General features: G+C 42.3%; 1 protein-coding gene across 2 annotated transcripts in view; it reads left to right on the forward strand.

The window, feature by feature from the left end:
* The window catches only part of LOC130356531 (ras and Rab interactor 3-like), a 100902-nt gene that overhangs the window by 50520 nt on the left and 27606 nt on the right, over positions 1-22776 (forward strand). For both annotated transcript variants that reach the window (XM_056558210.1, XM_056558211.1), the window contains 3 exons: positions 10604-10918; positions 11040-11168; positions 13736-13958. In XM_056558210.1, coding sequence (XP_056414185.1) covers positions 10604-10918; positions 11040-11168; positions 13736-13911 — 620 coding nt within the window. In that variant the 3' untranslated portion in view covers positions 13912-13958. The remainder of the gene's footprint in view (positions 1-10603; positions 10919-11039; positions 11169-13735; positions 13959-22776) is intronic.

Genomic DNA, 22776 nt, shown 5'->3' on the forward strand with positions numbered 1-22776 from the left:
ATATCCATTAGCAAATTACAGAAAGGAGTTTCAAAGTGCCATGAAAAAGTTTACACCTAGCTAGGTGACAATAGCATACAATTGTTCAATAATTGTATTTATGGCATAGAAAAGTGCTAGAGGGAAAAAAGAGAACAAATAATCAATCTGTTGGAAGTATTCTATGTAGGTATCGTGGGTGATTATGTTCTGGATAAGATGAAAAAAATATGGGTTAAAGGGGTACTCCGGTGGAAAACGTTTTTTTTTTTTTTTTTTTATCAACTGGTGCCAGAAAGTTAAACAGATTTGTAAATTACTTCTATTAAAAAATATTTATCCTTCCAGTACTTATTAGCTGCTGAATACTACAGAGGAAATTATTTTCTTTTTGGAACACAGTGCTCTCTGCTGACATCTCTGTCCATTTTAGGAACTGTCCAGAGCAGCATATGTTTGCTATGGGGATTTTCTCCTACTCTGGACAGTTCGTAAAATGGACTGAAATATCAGCAGAGATCACTGTGCTCGTGATGTCAGCAGATAGCACTGTGATCCAAAAAGAATATAATTTCCTCTGTAGTATTCAGCAGATAATAAGTACTGGAAGGATACAATACAGGAATATAGGTGCACTACTGTGGTAGATGTATACAGTGACATTGGCTATCCCTCAACACTGATGTTAAAATTGAGACATTCGCCAGTATATCCTCATATGAAGGACATACCAGAGCCCGCACACCAACGCCAAGGTTTCTCAAATGGCACGGGACCTAACGCTAAACCTACCTGTGCGTGATAAGCAAAAAAGGGGCCAGTGCGTAATTACGGCAGCATTAGGCCGACTCACAGAGTCCTCCCAGGTACCCTCCAGCGTGACTGAGCACACATGCAATGGGAGGAGGGAGGCAAACTGCAAGCCCCACCTAAGTTGGCTGGAAGTACTGGAAGGATTAAGATTTTTTAATAGAAGTAATTTACAAATTAAATTTAACTTTCTTGTGCATCCTGACCAAAGGATTAGTTTTCACTATCGTCCTATTTAAAGGGGTTATCCAGGAAAAAGCTTTCATATATATATCTCAACTGGCTCCAGAAAGTTAAACAGATTTGTCAATTACTTCTATTAAAAAATCTTAATCCTTTCAGTATTTATGAGCTGCTGAAGTTTAGTTCTTTTCTGTCTAAGTACTCTCTGATGACACCTGTCTCGGGAACTGTCCAGAGTAGAAGCAAATCCCCACAGCAAACCTCTTCTGCTCTGTGCAGTTCCCGAGACAGACAGAGGTGTCAGCAGAGAGCACTGTTGTCAGACAGAAAAGAACAACTCAACTTCAGCAGCTGATAATTATTGGAAGGATTAAGATTTTTTAATAGAAGTCATTTACAAATCTGTTTAACTTTCTGGAGCCAGTTGATATATATATATATATATATAATAAAAAAAATATTTTTACCTGGAATACCCCTTTGAAACCACAGATCATATATATTATGATATCTCCATGACATGAAATAGAAATTTCTATGATTGGAATAGACCCCTCCAGGTTTTAACAAAGATCACTCGTACGGGCCTTTATATGACATTTACCCAGAAATGCACACCTTTGTTAGGCTGGGGCTACACATGACCTTATTGCATGACAGATACGATAGCAACCTTAGCCTTCAGCTATCATTTTCTATTTTGCACACCATTGGCATTTGAGTTTATCTTACCCCAAATTTTCGACGCACTGCTTAGTAGAGTTAAAAGGTGAAAAGAAAACTAAAGTAAATGAAAAACCTCCTGCATTTTTAGGCTACTTTCACACTGCCATTGCGCCCCGTCAAGAACGGCCATCAAACTCTCTCTTCTTCTTTGAGTTTGACAACCGTCATTTTGACGGGGGGGCAACAGCCGGTCCCGATGGACCCCGTTATAGTAATGGGGTCCGTTGGGCATCAGTGTTTTTTCTCCCACTATTCTCCCCGGTGGCCCTAATGGCTGTCACACTACCATGTGACAACAGTAGTTTAAAATTAGCCTTACCAATTCTTTCTCATGTTCAAGGCCAATGTTCTTTATCTAGTGCAGTGGTCTCGAAGTTAAATGGGCACTGTCACCAACTTTATTTTTTGATGTGTTGTAGTACTTATGTACTACAACATATCTCTAATATACTTTTGTTATTATTTTTTTTTCATTAAAAAGGTTTCATTTACATTTAAAAACCGGCCACTGAAAAAGGACTGATTTTGGAGTGGCAATCAGTCCTTTCTCAGTTAGGCTGCACACGCTCCCTGCCTGTCAATCAGACAGGCGGGAGCGAGCGCATTGGCTCCCCGGCCACTGGCTGGGAGGCCACTCCTCCCGCACATCGCTGCCGCCGCCTCGTTGCCGCCGCTGTCCCTGCACGCCCGCTGCCGGACTCTGCAGTAACTGCAAGTGCAATGAGGGAACGGGGTATGCGTGGTGGTGGGGGGGGGGTGAGGAGGGGAAGGGCTAGTGCCGTAGCTTGGGAACGGGCTAGCAAAAAAAAAAAAAATAGGATGGTGGGAGCTACCCTTTAAGCCACATCCTTTCTGAGTCATTTGTGTAATAGACATTTTCACTTTTACTGTTCAGTGTAGCTCAGTACAACCTTTCGTATTTGAAAGTGGCACGCACGTCAAAGGACGTTAGCTACAGTATATGATAAAATAGACTTAAAGGCGTACTCTGGGATATACCTTTAAAAAAACAATGCCCATTTAGAAAAAAAAACTGGACTTACCTCCCGCCGATCCCTCCAGATCTGCTGCGATCTTCTTCCTTTTTGTAGTCACCTTTTCACACTGCAGTTTAGCTCATAGTCGGCCATAGCGATGTCCTAAGGGGCAATGTGTTGTATTGGGCCCCTGGCACTGGGAAGATGACCAGGGCCCAGGCTCAGTTAATCACACTGACACTCAGCCTATCACCTGCGGTTAGCTAAGCTGCAATGTGATAAGGCGACCACAAAAAGCAGGAAGACGGCCGCAGCGGAGGAGCAAGGAGACAAACTAGGGAACTTACACCAGACTATATGTACAGCTACCCAAGGGGGGGGGGGGGGGGGAAGAAGACTGGCTGTTGTTAAAGGGGTTCTCCACTGGAAAACATTTTCTTTTAAATCAACTGGTGCCAGAAAGTTAAACAGATTTATAAATTACTTCTATTAAAAAAAAAAAAATAAAATCACAATCCTTCCAGTACCTATCAGCTGCTGTAGAATACACAGAAGTTCTTTTCTTTTTGAATTTCCTTTCTGTCTGACCACAGTGCTATCTGCTGACACCTCTGTCCATATCAGGAACTGTCCAGAGTAAGAGAGGTGTGCTATGGGGATTTGCTCTTACTCTGGACAGTTTCTAAAATGTGTCAGCAGAGAGCACTGTGGTCAGACAGAAAGAAAATTAAAAAAGAAAAGAACTTTCTGTGTATTATACAGCAGCTGATAAGTACTGGAAGGATTGGGATTTTTTTAATAGAAGTTATTTACAAATCTGTTTAACTTTCTGGCACCAGTTGATTTAAAAGAAAATGCTTTGCAGTGGAGTACCCCTTTAATGTGGTGCAGGGGCGCGAAAGATATATAGACAGCATGTAAGGGTTTTAAAAGTTGTATTCAGAAAACATAGAATTAGGTTATGTAGCTTTTGCCTCATGTTCCTCCCGAAAACGGTGTTTATACACCGAAACATGTAGAGAAGGGCAAATGAATTGGTTTTAAGACACTGTTCCTGTGACTATTTATGCTAGGGGGTACTGCAGACTCCCTAGGGATCTATATAGGTATGTTTGTAAAAGGGAAAGAGAATCCCAAGTGCATAGGAACAGTAAATATCTTTTAAAGGGGAACTCCGGTGGAAAAAAAGTTTTTTCAAATCAACTGGTGCAAGAAAGTTAAACAGGTTTGTAGATCACTTTTATTTAAAAATCTTAACCCTTCTAGTACTTATCAGCTTCTATATACTTCAGATATACTACAGAGAAATTTGTGAAGTTCTTTCCAGCCTGACAACAGTGCTCTCTACTGACACCTCTGTCCATGTCAGGAACTGTCCAGTAGGAGAGGTTTTCTATGGGGATATGATTCTAATCTGGACAGTTCTGTCACGGACAGAGGTGTCAGCAGAGAGCACTGTTGTCAGATTCACACATTTATCTGTTTTATACAGCAGCTAATAAGTACTGGAAGGATTAAGATTTTTTAATAGAAGTCATTTACAATTCTGTTTAACTTTCAGGCACCAGTTGATTTGAAAACATTTATTTTCTACTTCTTTCCACCGGAGTTCCCCTTTAGCACCTTTTGATTGTCACCTACATGTTTTATGTTGTATTTCAAACTGCGCAATAAAAGTTATGTTTTATGGGAAGGGATTATAAGGGGATTTAGTATTGTGCCCTGGGTTTTGTGATTAATTCTTTCCCAGTAGGACACCCATAATAGAAGCACATCAACAGTGTCATTGGGGGGGACACAGACAAGAAAAAAGACAAATTGTCTTGTGAATTGTTTGCTCTTATTCCTTAGAAGCATGGTGGCTCGGTAGTTAACACCAGGATCCTGGGTTCAAGTCCTATCAACAATATCTGCAAGGAGTCTCTATATTGTCCCTGTCTTTGATTTCCTCTTAGGCCCCATTCACACTGCATAATATCGCCTGGAAGATTATGAAGGCGCTGGGCACTAGGACTCCTCGGAAATGTATCATTTCCATAGATGGTGATGCATTTCCGGAATCAGCAGGCGAATTCAGCAGAAAGAATTGACATGTTAAAGGAGTACTCTGCCCCAAGACATCTTATCCCCTATCCAAAGGATAAGATGTCTGATCGCGGGGGTCCTGCTGCTTGGGACCCCCGCAATCTCTCCTGCAGTACCCGCTTGTCATCAGCTGTATGGAGCGTGATTACTCCGTGCTGATGACTCACGATACAGGGGCCGGAGTATCATGATGTCACGGCCATGCCCCCTTGTGACGTCACGCCGAGCCCCCTCAATGCAAGTCTACGGGAGGGGGCGTAGCGGCCATCACGCCTCCTCCCATAACGAGCGATCTTCGCTCCGTGCAGCTGATGACAAGTGGTTGCTGCAGGAGAGATTGCGGGGTCCCCAGCAGCGGGATTCCCACGATCAGACATCTTATCCCCTATCCTTTGGATAGGGGATAAGATGTCTAGGGGCAGAGTACCCCTTTAAAGGGGTACTCTGGTGCCCAATGTGTTTTGAGTTTTCATACTTAACTTTTTGGTGAGTTTCCATCTTCTCTCTGTAGTCTCTGTACTCCTTGGTTGTTCTCTTTTCTGTCCTTTGCCCCCACAAATTTGTCCCTGCAGTGTGGTGTTCATCTCCGTTTTTCATGCAGTCACTAAACTACTGTTTCCAGCATGCCTTGCGGCCTGTTTGTTCATGCCCACTTTGTTAGCTGTTCCCACCCAGCAGACTCGCAGCAACCAGCCCAATGTAACGAGCCACCGTAGCGTCACCAAAAAGGTTGCCTGGAACAAAGCATAGCTTTCTACAATCTGTAGAAACTAAGAGCGCATGCGCACACAGTTTACTATGGACTCCTCTGAACAACTGCACATGCGCCAACATACGCTAGCCAGCCTATGCTAACTGCGTAGTGAAAAGAAGCTGGAAGGAAGCTGCGCATGCGCTCTTAGTTTTCTACGGGTCCAAGAAAACTTTACATCAGGTTATGGTGGCATGGAGACGAGGAACCATGGAACCAATCCCCAGAGACCAGCAATTGTCCACACTGAATATTTATTAGATGGGAGGGGAAAAGGGCGAGCACATTCTTAGAAGAAAAAAAAAAAGGAACGCCCGCAAACCAGACGTATTGTCCAAAACATAGAACAGACATAGCAAAAAAATAAAAAAAATAAATAAAAAATGTAGCCAGCACCTATACCCAATACACGGATGCACGCTGCTGTGGCAAGTACAAAAAGCCACCTCCCCGTGGTGGATGGGGGACACGTTTTGATCAAAAAGTGCGCTAAGAGCCTCCATTTTGTTGACAAAGTGTGCTGCTGCCATTTTCTTTTTTTACATGTTTTGTACTTGCCACAGCAGCGTGCATCCGTGTATTGGGTATAGGTGCTGGCTACATTTTTGTGTTTTGTTTTTTTTTTTGTTTTTGCTGTGCAAATGTGGGGGGAGTGGCTCCCTCAGTAGCCGTGCATCCCCTCCCCTATTTCACAGGAGGTGGTTTGGATTGATAGTGGATCCAACATGTCACCCAGTCAGAGGCCATATGCCCAGCAGAGGTGAGAGCTACAAGTGTTAGGCTCAGTTTTTGTGTTAGGGTCCCATCCTATATGTGGCCACCTCCCCGTGGTGGATGGGGGACACATTTTGAAGAATAGAACAGACATGGCAGCGAGTGTGGACGACCGTAACAACCAGACATAAAAACTACTGAACTTCCTGCACCACAAACAGATCAGTAAAAAACACAAATGCTGCAAACCTATGTAACACATGTCAATTATAAAAGGGCCCAACTAGCCACAAGCACGCTATATAACCATAGAAATGTGCTACCGGAGTAGCCCTTTAATTCTTTCCATGGAGTCCAGAGTCAGAATTTCTGCTGCAGAAGTTTTGAAATCTGTTGCAGATGTTTTGCCGTGTGCCCGATTCTAGATAGGAGATATGGATTGTTAGCCCGATTGTGATCAGGACGGATGGTGAATGCTGAAAGCCTTTTAATAGTGCTGAGGAATAATGTGTCGCTCTTTGAGAAACAGGGAAAAAAAAATACTTTCCTCCCATTTTTATTTTTGAACATTGAACAATGTAGATTGAGGGGAATTTATATACTGTTTTTATATGTTTTGGTGAAACTTTGGTGCGAATGTATGAACTGCTTATTTGAGCAAAAATGCGTGACTTTTCCTATCTTTTGCGTAAAATGTGTGGCTGTTTCACGCCAGATTTCTGGGGAAAAGCCTTTACAAATTCCCTCCTATGTCTTTAAGTTGTGTCAAAATACCATTTCACATGAAAAATAGTTGTCTGCTCTGTAGTGAGGACTATGTCAGGTGCTTCATTCTCAGAAATAATGTGAGGTTGTGGTTTAACAATAAAACCGAGACTTCCGTTCCCATTCAAAGCATCATCTTCAACTGTACCTAGCCACCTAAACATACAGGAAAGCACATCATTTAGACATCCTATACAATTTTATCATAATTAGCGTTACTTTTAACCCTTGAGAAAAACCACAATGGACTGCCAATGCATTGTTAAATGAGACGTTACCACTAGAGATGAGCGAACTTACAGTAAATTTGATTCTCGGCTCGGCAGTTGATGACTTTTCCTGCATAAATTAGTTCAGTTTTCCGGTGCTCCCGTGGGCTGGAAAAGGTGGATACAGTCCTAGGAGACTCTTTCCTAGGACTGTATCCACCTATTCCTGCCCAACGGAGCACCGGAAAGCTGAACTAATTTATGCAGGAAAAGTCAGCAACCGCCGAGCCGAGAAGTTCGTGACGAATCGAATTTACTGTAAGTTCGCTCATCTCTAGTTACCACAGGACATAAAGTTTGGCACTTGTAGAATGTTATAGAGGCTATATAATATGTTGTATTAAATCTAACTGGTAAATATTTCTTACCAATTTCTGATTCTGCAGGATTATACTTGCGCCATTGCAGCAAGTATTAGGCTATAACCCATAGATCATCCAAATTTCCACATATGCCACAAGTCCATTCCTGTACTCTGTAAATAATTTATAGATATTACCTTATATGTAGTGTTGAGCAGCACAGGCCATATTCGAATTTGCGATATTTCGCGAATATATGGACGAATATTCGTCATATATTTGCAAAATTTGCATATTCCTAATATTCGCGGTTTATTTTTGCATATGCGGAAATTAGCATATACAAAAATTAGCATAAGCGAAAATTCGCATATGCGAACATTAGCATATGCAAATTTTCGCATATGCAAAAAATCGCACGCCAGTCTCACACAGTAGTATGAGAGCCTTCTTTACATCACACAAGCTGGAAGCAGAGAGGGGTGATCACTGTGATGTGTATTGTGAAAAAAAACAAAAAAAAAGAATATTCGTAATTACGAATATATAGTGCTTTATTCGCAAATATTCGCGAATTTGCGAATATGCGATATTCGCGAATAAAATTCGCATTGCGAATATTCGCGAGCAACACTACTTATATGCATATACCTCCTGCCTCACAGGGGAGCTTCACAAAAAAGCTGTTACTCTTAACCCCTTAAGGACGCAGGACGTAAATGTACGTCCTGGTGCGGTGGTACTTAACGCACCAGGACGTACATTTACGTCCTGTGCATAACCGCGGGCATCGGAGCGATGCCCGTGTCATGCGCGGCTGATCCCGGCTGCTGATCTCGCGGGCATGCCCCCTCAATACAGATCCCGGCATCTGCGGCAGTGCGCGATTTAAATGAACGATCGGATCGCCCGCAGCGCTGCTGCGGGGATCCGATCATTCATAACGCCTCACGGAGGTCCCCTCACCTTCCTCCTTCCAGCTCCCGGCGTCTTCTGCTCCGGTCTGAGATCGAGCAGACCAGAACAGAAGATCGCCGATAACACTGATCTGTTCTATGTCCTATACATAGAACAGATCAGTATTAGCAATCATGGTATTGCTATGAATAGTCCCCTATGGGGACTATTCAAGTGTAAAAAAAAATGTAAAAAAATGTAAAAGTAAAAGTAAAAAAAAAAGTGAAAAATCCACTCCCCCAATAAAAAAGTAAAACGTCCGTTTTTTCCTATTTTACCCCCAAAAAGCGTAAAAAATAAATTTTATAGACATATTTGGTATCGCCGCGTGCGTAAATGTCTGAACTATTAAAATAAAATGTTAATGATCCCGTAAGGTGAACGGCGTGAACGTTAAAAAAAAAGTCTAAAATTGCTACTTTAATACATTTTATATAAAAAAAAATGATAAAAAATTTATTAAAAGTTTTTTATATGCAAATGTGGTATAAAAAAAGTACAGATCATGGCTCAAAAAATGAGCCCTCATACCGCCACTTATACGGAAAAATAAAAAAGTTATAGGTCATCAAAATAAAGGGATTATAAACGTACTAATTTGGTTAAAAAGTTTGTGATTTTTTTTAAGTGCAACAATAATAGAAAAGTATGTAATAATGGGTATAATTTTAATCGTATTGACCCTCAGAATAAAGAACACACATCATTTTTACCGTAAATTGTACGGCGTGAAAACGAAACCTTCCAAAATTAGCAAAATTGCGTTTTTCGTTTTAATTTCCCCACAAAAATAGTGTTTTTTGGTTGCGCCATACATTTTATGATATAATGAGTGATGTCATTACAAAGGACAACTGGTCGCGCAAAAAACAAGCCCTCATACTAGTCTGTGGATGAAAATATAAAAGAGTTATGATTTTTAGAAAGCGAGGAGGAAAAAATGAAAACGTAAAATTAAATTGTCTGAGTCCTTAAGGCCAAAATGGGCTGAGTCCTTAAGGGGTTAAAGGTGTCCTTCGCTGCTCAGTGTTTGGAAAAAATGTTCTAACTCTAGCATGTTTGGCCTATCTATCTAGAAAATCATTGGTATGCTAGAGTTTTTTTTTTTTTTTTTTACATTAGTTGATAGCTTTACAACAAAAATAATTTACCATATATAGTTAAAATAGGATGGGAAGTAGATATGTTACAGGGTATCATTTATCTCGCTGTCTCTCACGTTACACTGTACCATATTTATCTGCAGCTCACTTATTGTCTTTCTCTCCTCGTCCTTCCCGAACCTCCTATCTGTGTCCTAAATCCCGTTCCTACAGTCTAGGTGCTTAAAGGGGTTATCCAGGAAAAAAATAAAAAATTTTAATATCAACTGGCTCCAGAAAGTTAAACAGATTTGTAAATTACTTCTATTAAAAAATCTTAATCCTTTCGGTACTTATGAGCTTCTGAAGTTGAGTTGTTATTTTCTAAGTGTTCTCTGATGACACATGTCTCGGGAACCGCCCAGTTTAGAAGCAAATCCCCATAGCACACCTCTTCTAAACTGGGCGGTTCCCGAGACACGTCATCAGAGAGAACTTAGACAGAAAAGAACAACTCAACTTCAGAAGCTCATAAGTACTGAAAGGATTAAGATTTTTTTAATAGAAGTAATTTACAAATCTGTTTAACTTTCTGGAGCCAGTTGATTTATATATATATATATATATAAGTTTTTTCCTGGATAACCCCTTAAAGGGTCTCATATCAGCAATGCCCATATTGTATGGTACTCAGATTTAGATGCTATTATCATGTTGTTTTTCCAGTTGTTTAGGATACACTATGTAAGGTCATTTCAAGAGGATATTTACACAAAACATAAATTATAAATTTAAAGTGACAGCTACATTTTTATTTGCGTTATGTTACTGTCCTTCTTGTTCTCTACTGTTATGAACATCATTTTGCAAACGTAAGAACAGGTTCTGATGCCATATGGGTTGTCGCGTTGGCAGAAGTTTCTTAGCATCTGAGGAGAAACTTCTTTAGTTAACCGTTTTTAATGGGTCACTATTTTACCAATGTCATATTTATTTTCCGTAGCTTTTATCATCGAAACCTCCCTTTACAAGTGTCTGCTGAAACCTCTGAAAAATGTCATTTACTCACAACTCCTGGAAATGCGCAACAGAGATGGATCCTTGGTCAGATTGCTAGATAACCAAAAGAAGATGAAGGCTAGCTCTCTTACGGAACAGAGACCTCGTGCGGGAATACCTGGACCGAGCACTATGGAGAAGATTCAACAGAAGTTGTCCCTCATGCACATGGCCTATTCTCCAGAGAAGAAGATACGGCTCTTGTTGAAAGTATGCAAACTCATTTATGAGGCCATGGAAAGCCTCAGTGAAAAGAAAGGTGTGTTCATTGTACTACATATAAATGTCCATAATCACATACTATACGTAGCATGACATAGAATGTCATTTCTTTTTCTGTATACATGCATTTCTATATGTATCATATTTATATTCTCTAGAAGCCTTTGGTGCCGATGACTTCCTACCAGTTCTCATCTATGTTCTGCTGGGTTGTGACCTAACCTCTCTGCAGCTGGATGTAGAGTACATGATGGAGCTCTTGGATCCTATACAGCTTCAGGGAGAAGGTATGTTACATAATAGTTACATTTTCTGAGCATGGAAAAGTTGATCTTCCAGGAACACATGATGATGTTATTGTTAGCATTAGCTGGTCATGGACATAAGACATCTCTCTGACTTTGATAGGTTCATCTTAAAGGGGTTCTCCGCCCCTAGGCATCTGGGCCCCTATCCAATGGATAAAGGATAAGATGTCTGATTGCGGGGGTCCTGCCGCTGGAGACCTCCACGATCTTGGGGCACCTCAGACATCCGGTCCACAGAGCGAACGTCGCTCCGTGCTGGATGACTGGCGATGCGGGGAGGAGGCTCAAGGTGTCACAGCCATGCCCCCTCAATGCAAGTCTATGGGAGGAGGCGTGACGCCCCCTCCCATAGATTTGCTATGAGGGGACGTGGCCGTGACATCACAAGCCTCCGGCGCTGAACCAGACACTTTAAACGAACGTCGGGTGCAGCACAGAGATCATGGGGGTCCGCAGCGGCGGGACCCCCGCTATCAGACATCTTATCCCCTAGAGGTCTAGGGGCAGAGTACCCCTTTAAGGTTTTTGGCCACAGCCTAAATGGGTGAGTTGTGGAATATAACTGCTTCTCGATGATAGACCTTTTATGGCTCTGGACAGTATAAGTAACTGGTTTACATATGCTTTCCTAACTGAAACTGTTATTTTGAATATGATCCAAGCAACATGTGCATATTAACTCCAGACTCAAAAATATGCTGATATAAGCATATTTGTAACCTTCAATAAACTTCCCTCCAGCCTTTTCTTTATTGTGCTGGAGGCATATTTGCACTTTTATTACCTGATATACAGTCATGGCCGTAAATGTTGGCACCACTAAAATTTTTCTAGAAAATGAAGTATTTCTCACAGAAAAGGATTGCAGTAACACATGTTTTGCTATACACATGTTTATTCCCTTTATGTGTATTGGAACTAAACCAAAAAAGGGAGGAAAAAAAGCAAATTGGACATAATGTCACACTAAACTCCAAAAATGGTCTGGACAAAATTATTGGCACCCTTAACTATTTGGTTGCACACCCTTTGGAAAAAATTACTGAAATCAGTCGCTTCCTATAACCATCAATAAGCTTCTTACACCTCTCAGCCGAAATGTTGGACCACTCTTCCTTTGCAAATTGCTCCAGGTCTCTCTTATTGGAAGGCGTCTTTTCCCAACAGCAATTTTAAGATCTCTCCACAGGTATATAATGGGATTTAGATCTGGACTCATTGCTGACCACTTCAGAACTCTCCAGCGCTTTGTTGCCATCCATTTCTAGCTGCTTTTTGACACGTTTGGGGTCATTGTCCTGCTGGAAGACCCAAGATCTCGGACGCAAACCCATCTTTCTGACACTGGGCTGTATAGTGCTTCCCAAAATCTGTTGGTAATCCTCAGATTTCATGATGCCTTGCACACATTCAAGGCACCCAGTGCCAGAGGCAGCAAAACAACCCCAAAACATAATTGAACCTCCACCATATTTCACTGTAGGTACTGTGTTCTTTCTTTATCGGACTCATTCCGTTTTCGGTAAACAGTAGAATTATGTGCTTTACCAAAAAGCTCTGTCTTGGTCTCATCTGTCCACAAGACGTTTTCCCAGAAGGATTTTGGCTTACTCAAGTTCATTTTGGCAAAATGAAGTCTTGCTTTTTTATGTCTCTGTGTCAGCAATGGGGTCCTCATAGGTTTCCTGCCATAAAGTTTCATTTCATATAAATGTCTACAGATAGTTTGTGCTGACACTAATGCTCCCTGAACCTGCAGGACAGCTTAAATATCTTTGGAACTTGTTTGTGGCTGCTTATCCACCATCCGGACTATCCTGCGTTGACACCTTTCATAAGTTTTTCTCTTCCGTCCACGCCCAGGGAGATGAGCTACAGTGCCATGGGTTGCAAACTTCTTGATAATGTTGCGCACTGTGGACAAAGGCAAATCTAGATCTCTGGAGATGGACTTGTAACCTTGAGATTGTTGATATTTTTCCACAATTTTGGTTCTCAAGTCCTCAGACAGTTCTCTTCTCCTCTTTCTGTTGTCCGTGCTTAGTGTGGCACACACAGACACACAATGCAAAGACTAAGTGAACTTCTCTCCTTTTTATCTGTGTTCAGGTGTGATTTTTATATTGCCCACGCCTGTTACTTGCCTCAGGTGAGTGTAAAGGAGCATCACATGCTTGAAACAATCTTATTTTTCCACAATTTTGAAAGGGGGCCAATATTTTTGTCCAGATCATTTTTGCAGTTTGGTGTGACATTATGTCCAGTTTGCTTTTTTCCCTCCCTTTTTTGGTTTAGTTTCAATATACACATAAAGAGAATAAACATGTGTATAGCAAAACGTGTTACTGCAATCCTTTTCTGTGAGAAATACTTCATTTTCTAGAAACATTTCAGGGGTGCCAACATTTACGGCCATGACTGTAGTTGCTTTATTATCTAGTGAAGTGCAGATTATATATATATTTTTATAAAGGATAAGAAACTTTTTAATATAGGAAAATTGTTGCTTGTGCATTAACACCAAATGTTTTCATTTTTCTTCTCAGGTGGTTACTATCTGACTACTTTGTTTGGAGCCTTGTATCATATAAGCAGCTTTAACACAGTGACAAGGCAACTTAGTCTGGAGGCCCAGAATTCTATTCGCCAATGGCAGCGCAGACGGACTGTTAATTACAAACATCATTTTCAAAAACAAAGAAAATTTACCACTGACACATAGAAAAAGACGTTACTCATTTAGTGGCCCCTAATTCTTGTACTGTCAAGGTGTGTTAAAGTAATACCTGTAAACATTGTGAAGCATTTCAAAGACTAAGGCTGGGTTCACATATATCAAGCTCTGTGAATCCAGCCTAAGGCTACGGTCCCACGTAGTGATACCACATCGTATTTCATGCTGAGCAAAATGTGCTGCACCACGGGAAATACGCTGCGTATTCTGCACTAAGCATACACACAGGACTACCTGACAGCAGCCCTGTGTGTTCAGTGAGGTTTGGTGGCGGGAACGTGAGCTGGCAAGCCTGTGGCGGGTGACCCCGCCCCCAAACCTCACTGAACACACAGGGCTGCTGCCGGCTAGCTCAGTGTAGAATACGCAGCATGTTTCCTGCGGCACAGCACATTTTGCACTGTGTGGAATACGCTGCGTTATCGCTAAGTGGGACCGTAGCCATAATCTCATGACAGTAAGATGCGTTCCCCCATCTGGTCCCATGTGGCATGTCCAACCTCCCGGCATCCGAATTAAGATGCCAGATGAATTTCAACTGCCTCATTCTATCATCCATTTCCCTCTGGTACTTTTTCTACAGCACTAGAGTGAAACGCCACTGGATGCCAAAGATATGTGAAGAGTGGTTTAGACAAGACCCAGCTATGAGAAGTCTGAATTAAATTCAGGGCACACTCTATTATGGTCCTTAACCCCTTAAGGACTTAGCCCTTTTTCACCTTAAGGACTCGGACGTTTTTTGCAATTCTGACCACTGTCACTTTAAACATCAATAACACTGGAATGCTTTTACTTATCATTCTGATTCCGAGATTGTTTTTTCGTGACATATTCTACTTTAACACAGTGGTAAAATTTTATGGTAACTTGCATCCTTTCTTGGTGAAAAATCCCCAAATTTGATGAAAAAAATGAAAATTTAGCATTTTTCTAACTTTGAAGCTCTCTGTTTGTAAGGAAAATGGATATTCAAAATAATTTTTTTTTTGGTTCACATATACAATATGTCTACTTTATGTTTGCATCATAAAATTTATGAGTTTTTACTTTTGGAAGACACCAGAGGGCTTCAGCAGCAGTTTTCCAATTTTTCACAAAATTTTCTAACTCGATATTTTTCAGGGACCAGTTCAGGTTTGAAGTGGATTTGAAGGGTCTTCATATTAGAAATACCCCATAAATTACCCCATTATAAAAACTACACCCCCCAAAGTATTCAAAATGACATTCAGTCAGTGTTTTAACCCTTTAAGTGTTTCACAGGAATAGCAGCAATGTGAAGGAGAAAATTCAAAATCTTCATTTTTTTACACTCGCATGTTCTAGTAGACCCAATTTTTGAATTTTTGCAAGGGGTAAAATGAGAAAATTTTTACTTCTATTTGTAGCCCAATTTCTCTCGAGTAAACACATACCTCATATGTCTATGTAAAGTGTTCGGCGGGCGCAGTAGAGGGCTCAGAAGGGAAGGAGCGACAAGGGGATTTTGGAGAGAACATTTTTCTGAAATGGTTTTTGGGGGGCATGTCACCTTTAGGAAGCCCCTAGGGTGTCAAAACAGCAAAAAAAAACAACACATGGCATACCATTTTGGAAACTAGACCCCTCGGGGAATGTAACATGGGATAAAGTGAGTTAATACCCCACAGGTGTTTCATGACTTTCGCAAATGTAAAAAAAAAAAAATTACCTAAAATGCTTGTTTTCCCAAATATTTTACATTTTACAAAGGGTAATAGCAGAAAATACCCCCCAAAATTTGAAGCCCAATTTCTCCCGATTCAGAAAACACCCCATATGGGGGTGAAAAGTGCTATGCTGGCGCACTACAGGTCTCAGAAGAGGAATAGTCACATTTGGCTTTTTGGAAGCAAATTTTGCTCTGGGGGCATGCCTCATTTAGGAGGCCCCTATGGTGCCTGGACAGCAAAAAAAAAACACATGGCATTATATTTTGGAAACTAGACCCCTTGGGGAACGTAACAAGGGGTTAAGTGAACCTTTTTACCCCACAGGTGTTTCACGACTTTTGCATATGTAAAAAAAAAATTATTTTTTACCTAAAATGCTTGTTTTCCCAAAAATGTTACATTTTTAAAAAGGGTAAAAGCAGAAAATACCCCCCAAAATTTGTAACACAATTTCTCCCGAGTACGGCGATACCCCATATGTGACCCTAAACTGTTGCCTTGAAATACGACAGGGCTCCAAAGTGAGAGCACCATGTGCATTTGAGGCCTAAATTAGGGACTTGCATAGGGGTGGACATAGGGATATTCTACGCCAGTGATTCCCAAACAGGGTGCCTCCAGCAGTTGTAAAACTCCCAGCATGCCTGGACAGTCAGTGGCTGTCTGGTAATACTGGGAGTAGTTGTTTTGCAACAGCTGGAGGCTCCATTTTGGAAACAGTGGCATACCAGACATTTTTCATTTTTATTGGGGAGGGGAGGGGGGCTGTGTAGGGGTATGTGTATATGTAGTGTTTTTTACTTTTTATTTTATTTTGTGTTAGTGTAGTGTAGTGTTTTTAGGGTACAGTCGCACGGGCGGGGGTTCACAGTAGTTTCTCGCTGGCATTTTGAGCTGCGGCAGAAAATTTGCCGCAGCTCAAACTTGCAGCCGGATACTTACTGTAAACCTCCGCCCATGTGAGTGTACCCTGTACGTTCACATTGGGGAGGGGGGGGGGGGGGGGACATCCAGCTGTTGCAAAACTACAACTCCCAGCATGTACGGTGCATGCTGGGAGTTGTAGTTTGCAACAGCTGGAGGCACACCGGTCGTGAAACACTGAGTTAGGTAAAAAAAACTCTGAGTTTCACAACCAGTGTGCCTTCAGCTGTTGCAAAACTACAACTCTCAGCAGTCACCGACAGCCAACGGGCATGCTGGGAGTTGTAGTTATGCAACCAGCAGATGCACCACTACAACTCCCAGCATGCACTTTAGCTGTTTGTGCAAGCTGGGAGTTGTAGTTATACAACAGCTGAAGGTACACTTTTCCATAGAAAAAATGTGCCTCCCGCTGTTGCAAAACTATAAGTCCCAGCATGCCCATAAGGGAATGCTGGGAGTTGTGGTGGTCTGCCTCCTGCTGTTGCATAACTACAGCTCCCAGCATGCCCTTTTTGCATGCTGGGAGCTGTTGCTAAGCAACAGCAGGAGGCTGTCAATCACCTCCAACTGCTGCTCCATGCTGCCGCACACAGTTCAGTCCCTCGTCGTCGCCGCTGCTCCTGGGGCCCCGATCCCAACAGGGACGCCGGGGATCGGGGTCCCCAGCTGCCGGGGTCCACGTCCCGCATCCGCTCACGTCCTCCAGAAGAGGGGCGGAGCGGGTTGCGGGAGTGACACCCGCAGCAGGTGCCCTGATTGGCCGGACGGTAAACCGGCCGACGAATCAGGGAGATCATGAGGTGGCACCAGTGCCACCTCACCCCTGCTGGCTATGGCTGTTCGGGGCCGTCAGAGACGGCCCCGATCAGCCAGTGATTCCGGGTCACTGGAGACCCAATTGACCCGGAATCGCCGCAGATCGCTGGGCTGAATTGTCCAGCGATCAGCGGCCATCGCCGACATGGGGGGACATAATGACCCCCCTCGGCGATATGCCGTGATGCCTGCTGAACGATTTCAGCAGGCATCCGGCTCCGGTCCCCAACCGGCTAGCGGTGGGGACCGGAATTCCCACGGGCGTATGGATACGCCCTGCGTCCTTAAGGACTCGGAATGCAGGGCGTATCCATACGCCCTGCGTCCTGAAGAGGTTAAATAGGCACTGTCAGTTAAAAAAAAGTCTTTTTATGTCTTGTTACTAATGAAAATTAAAGACCTTTTGAAATATGGTTGTTTACATTTTTTTTTTATATTTAATAATGAAAATGACTCCTGAAAATCCCACCACTAGGGGTCCTCATACCTACTGCGGCACTTATCAGTACTGTAGCAGCATCAGGCTTGTCTATGAGTCATGGACAAGAGATGACTCATGGACAAGGCTGCATGAGCAGAATTATCAATCACCTTCCACCACCACAAGGGAGGGACAAACCCCCTGAAATGTTTTTTTTTTTTTTTTTGTGGGATCTGACATTTACGCTTTAAGCCTATTTAACATTAATTTTTTCAATGAAACAAGAAAAAAGTTCTTCAGTAAGGCCTCTTTTTCCAGACATTTACCAGACTTACATAATACATATATCTATACAACATAAGTAAACTATGCAGGCAATTTTTGCTCCAAATTCTCATATGTTGCTAAAAGAGTGAATTTTTTTTATGACCGAAAAAAACTAAAAAAACCTGGAGGTAAAAGGACATTTTGTTTGATGCATAAACTGTAATTAAAGTGAGATGGATGAAAAAACAAAGTTAAATTTTGTAGACACGACATTTATAGTTTATATATAAAATTATTTTTTTTATGTTATACCCCTAATGTAATAAAAAAGATGCCCCAATAACCTATTTCTTCTGTACATATCGTCAGTTGCGTCAATTGTAAAGCAGTGTAATATTGTTTTTAAATATATGTAAAAAATATTATTTTCTCCAGCAAACATGAAGGCTACATAACTGTAAATGTGTCATCATCCATCAATATTAAAAAAAATATCGATATCGGATTTCTGTTGTGTATCTACAAACTCTTATAATTGAATTAAGGGTTCAATTCACATTTGTTAAAGACTATGGACAGCTTTAAAAACATAATAGGGGGAGATTTATCAAAACCTGTGCAGAGGAAAAGTTGCCCATAGCAACCAATCAGATCCCTTCTTTCATTTTTCACAGGCCTCTATAAAAATGAAAGAAACAATCTGATTGGTTGCTATGGGCAACTGGTCAACTTTTCCTCTGCACCGGTTTTGATAAATCTCCTCCATAATTTTTTTACCACTTATTTTGGTGGAAAAATATGCTTCCCATTTGTTTTGGGAATAAACATGGCTCCTCTTTTCTTCAACAGTCTGAATGTTTTCAAGCACATTACAGCAGGGATGTTGGTAGAGGCATGAGACCCAGGCAATGCCCCCACCCCCATAAAAAACAAAGGTGTATATATATAAAAGTACATATCAGTATAAATAATAGTACGACCATACAGTGCCCATATAGCTGTCAAGCATAAGCGCTGGCACTTTACAGGGTATAATTATCTATAGTAATTACAGTACAGTTACATTTAGTAAATCACAGGTGACATCTTCTCTGACCCACGCTGCTCATTTTTCTTTTATTTTTTCTCCATCTGGCCCAGACATAGTATCTTAGAGTTTGGTGCCCACCTTAATAAATCACATGGTAATGGTGCCCACCTTAATGAACAACGAGGAAATAGTGCCCACTTTTGCATCATAAACAATACTGGGTTCCTCTTTTTCCCCCCACTGTAATGTTTCCCCTTTATACATCCCACAAAAATAGTAAGCCTGCACACCTAAACTGCCTTTTACTAAGTAATAATGCCCTTTAGTGCCTCATTTTTAGTATAAATGTCCCCAGAGCCAGATTAAGGCTGCCTAAAAGATGGAGCACTTCGTTATGATGGCCTCCCCCCCCCCCCCCCCCCCCCAAAAAAAAATAATAATAATAATTGGCCTGGGTATATTAGACTATGTTGCCCTTTTTTTTTTTGTGGGTGTCACAGGAGTCAGGCCCCCGTTAAAATAAAATGGCTGCATGGTCTAAAATTACTTCGGTTCAGGTCACTCTTTCCAGCTGTTGCAAAGCTACAACACCCATTATGTCTAGAGAGCTTCAGGCATTATAGGAGTTGTAGTTTTGTAACAGGTGGAGCCTCAAATTGGGGTACAGGGTAAAAATCCATTATTACTGCAAAACTGAGAAATGAGGAGAGATCTAATGGGACAGTCAGGAGAATACACAAACATAAAATGACTCACAGGAGTCGTCTTCTCTGTTGTCTTTCCTTTTCTTCTTCATCTGGTCCAGACGCCAGGTCTTCTTCCAGCTCCATCTTCCTCTGTAAAGTTTGACGCCCGGACATCATTGGTTCCTCACTTTGCCAGACGATCCTCATCCTCTGTATAAAGACAACAATCATTATAACCCTTCAAGAGACTGTGCTTCCTAAATATAATACTGCCAAACCCTGTGTACCCTGTATATAATACTGCCAAACCCTGTGTACCCTGTATATTATACTGCCAAACCCTGTGTACCCTGTATATTATACTGCCAAACCCTGTGTACCCTGTATATTATACTGTCAAACCCTGTGTACCCTGTATATTATACTGCCAAACCCTGTGTACCCTGTATATTATACTGCCAAACCCTGTGTACCCTGTATATTATACTGCCAAACCCTGTGTACCCTGTATATTATACTGCCAAACCCTGTGTACCCTGTATATTATACTGCCAAACCCTGTGTACCCTGTATATTATACTGCCAAACCCTGTGTACCCTGTATATTATACTGCCAAACATCATGCCCTCTAAAAATAATACTACCACACACTGTGTCTTCTGTAGTGTGCACAGAGCAGCAGCATCCCATTGAAAGCAAGCAAAATTCTGCTGGCGGAAGACCTCTCTGCCCCCCCCCCCCCCCCCCAGACCCCTAAGTCCTCCTCCAGACTCCTGATCCCACAGACCCCTAAGGCTAGGTTTCCCCCTTTTTTTTTTACCTGCAAAAACACAGAAAAACTGCTACTGCTTTTTCCTGTGTTATGGTAATTTTTTGGCATTTTTTTAATTTTTTTCTTGTGCTTTTGCCTTCTCTGGAAACTTAGCCTTAAAGGGGTACTCCGCCCCTAGACATCTTATCCCCTATCCAAAGGATAGGGGATAAGATGTCAGATCGCCCGGGTCCCGCTGCTGTGGACCCCGGGGATCCCCACTGCAGCACCCCGCTATCATTACTGCGCAGAGCGAGATCGCTCTGCACGTAATGACGGGCGATACAGGGGCCGGAGCATCGTTACGTCACGGCTCCGCCCCTCGTGACGTCACGGCCCTCCCCCGTCAATACAAGTCTATGGGAGGGGGGCGTGGCGGTCGTCACGCCCTTGCCATAGACTTGCATTAAGGGGACGGGCCGTGATGTCATGGGGGCGGAGCCATGACATCACGCTGCTCCGGCCCCTGTATCGCCCGTCATTACGCACAGAGCAAACTCGCTCTGCGCAGTAATTATGGCGGGGTGCCGCAGCGGCGATCCTAGGGGTCCCCAGCAGCGGGACCGCGGCGATCTAACATCTTATCCCCTATCCTTTGGATAGGGGGTAAAATGCCAGGGGTGGAGTACCCCTTTAAGGACCAGGGGAGGACTAAGGCTAAGTTTCCGGAGAAGGCAAAAGCACAAGAACAAAAATGACAAAAAATTACCATAACACAGGCTTCAACACTCCTGGTCCTTCTCCACTATTCCACTTTTATGCCCCCCCCCCCCCCCCAGTCCCTTCACACTCCTCTGCCCCCTTTACCAAACCCCCACTTACCTTACCTCACCCCACCTCACCCCCCCCAAACAACCTCACTTCAGCGAGCCCCCAACCTTCCAATCCCCACCCCACAAACCTACACCTTTCTTTGTAGAGAAGGCACACAGTGGCGTCTCCAGCTTTTATATTTTGGGGGGGCACACTGGGTGCCACTGGGGGACAAAATTAGGAGGGAGGGGCAATTATAAAGCACTATATACTGTACATGCCACCCGAATATAATAGTGCAGGACACTGTTCCACCAGGATATAATAGTGCCGCACACTACACTCTCAGGATATCATGGTGCCATATGCTGTGCTGCTGGAATATAGTAGTGCCACACACTGTTCTGCCGGGATATAATAATGCCATACACTGTGCTGCCAGGATATAATAGTGCCACACACTGTGCTGCCAGGATATAATAATGCCGCACACATCACTGCCAGGATATCATAGTGCCATATGCTGTGCTGCCAGGATAAAGTAGTGCCACACACTGTGCTGCCAGGATAAAGTAGTGCCACACACTGTGCTGCCAGGATATAATAGTGCCACACACTGTGCTGCCAGGATATAATAGTGCTACACACTGTGCTGCCAAGATATGAGTGCCACACAATGTACCCCAGAACATATTAGTGCCGCACAATCGACCCCAGGAAATAATAGTGCTACACAATATACTCTATGACTTAATAGTGGCACACACTTTGCTACTAGGATGTAAAAGTGCCACACATAGTGCTGTTAGGATATCATAGTGTCACACACTGTGCTGCCAGAATATAATAGTGCCCCACACTGTGTCGCTAGGATATAATAGTGCCTAACACTACACTGCCAGGATATTATGGTGCCATATGCTGTGCTACCAGGACGTAATGGTGCGACACACTGTGTTGCTAGGACATAATAATGCCACACAATGTACCCAGGACTTAAAGGGAAACTGACAGACTGTTCACCTGCACTAAACCCAATACACTGGGTCATAGTGCAGGTGAACTGGAGTAGAAAAGGGTATAATGTACATAAATTTGTGAAGTAGTTTAGAAGATATTGTCCCCTGTAGATTAAATGCAGAGCAGCTTTGCTGCGCAATGGAGGCTGCTCCTGCTTCCCTGCCTCCTCCTGTATGAAGCGCTAGGCCTGCCCATTATTTGTATATTTATTACTATTCACTCTCACATCCTAGTGACTCGTGTGAATAGGGAATAGTAATAAATATACACTCACTATATACATGTACTCATCAGACATTATATATATATATATATATATATATACACTCACTATATACATGTACTCATCAGACATTATATATATATATATATATATATATATATATACGTACTCATCAGACATTATATATACACTCACTATATACAT

Source organism: Hyla sarda, chromosome 2, assembly GCF_029499605.1.
Source record: "Hyla sarda isolate aHylSar1 chromosome 2, aHylSar1.hap1, whole genome shotgun sequence".
NCBI classification, from domain to species: domain Eukaryota; kingdom Metazoa; phylum Chordata; class Amphibia; order Anura; family Hylidae; genus Hyla; species Hyla sarda.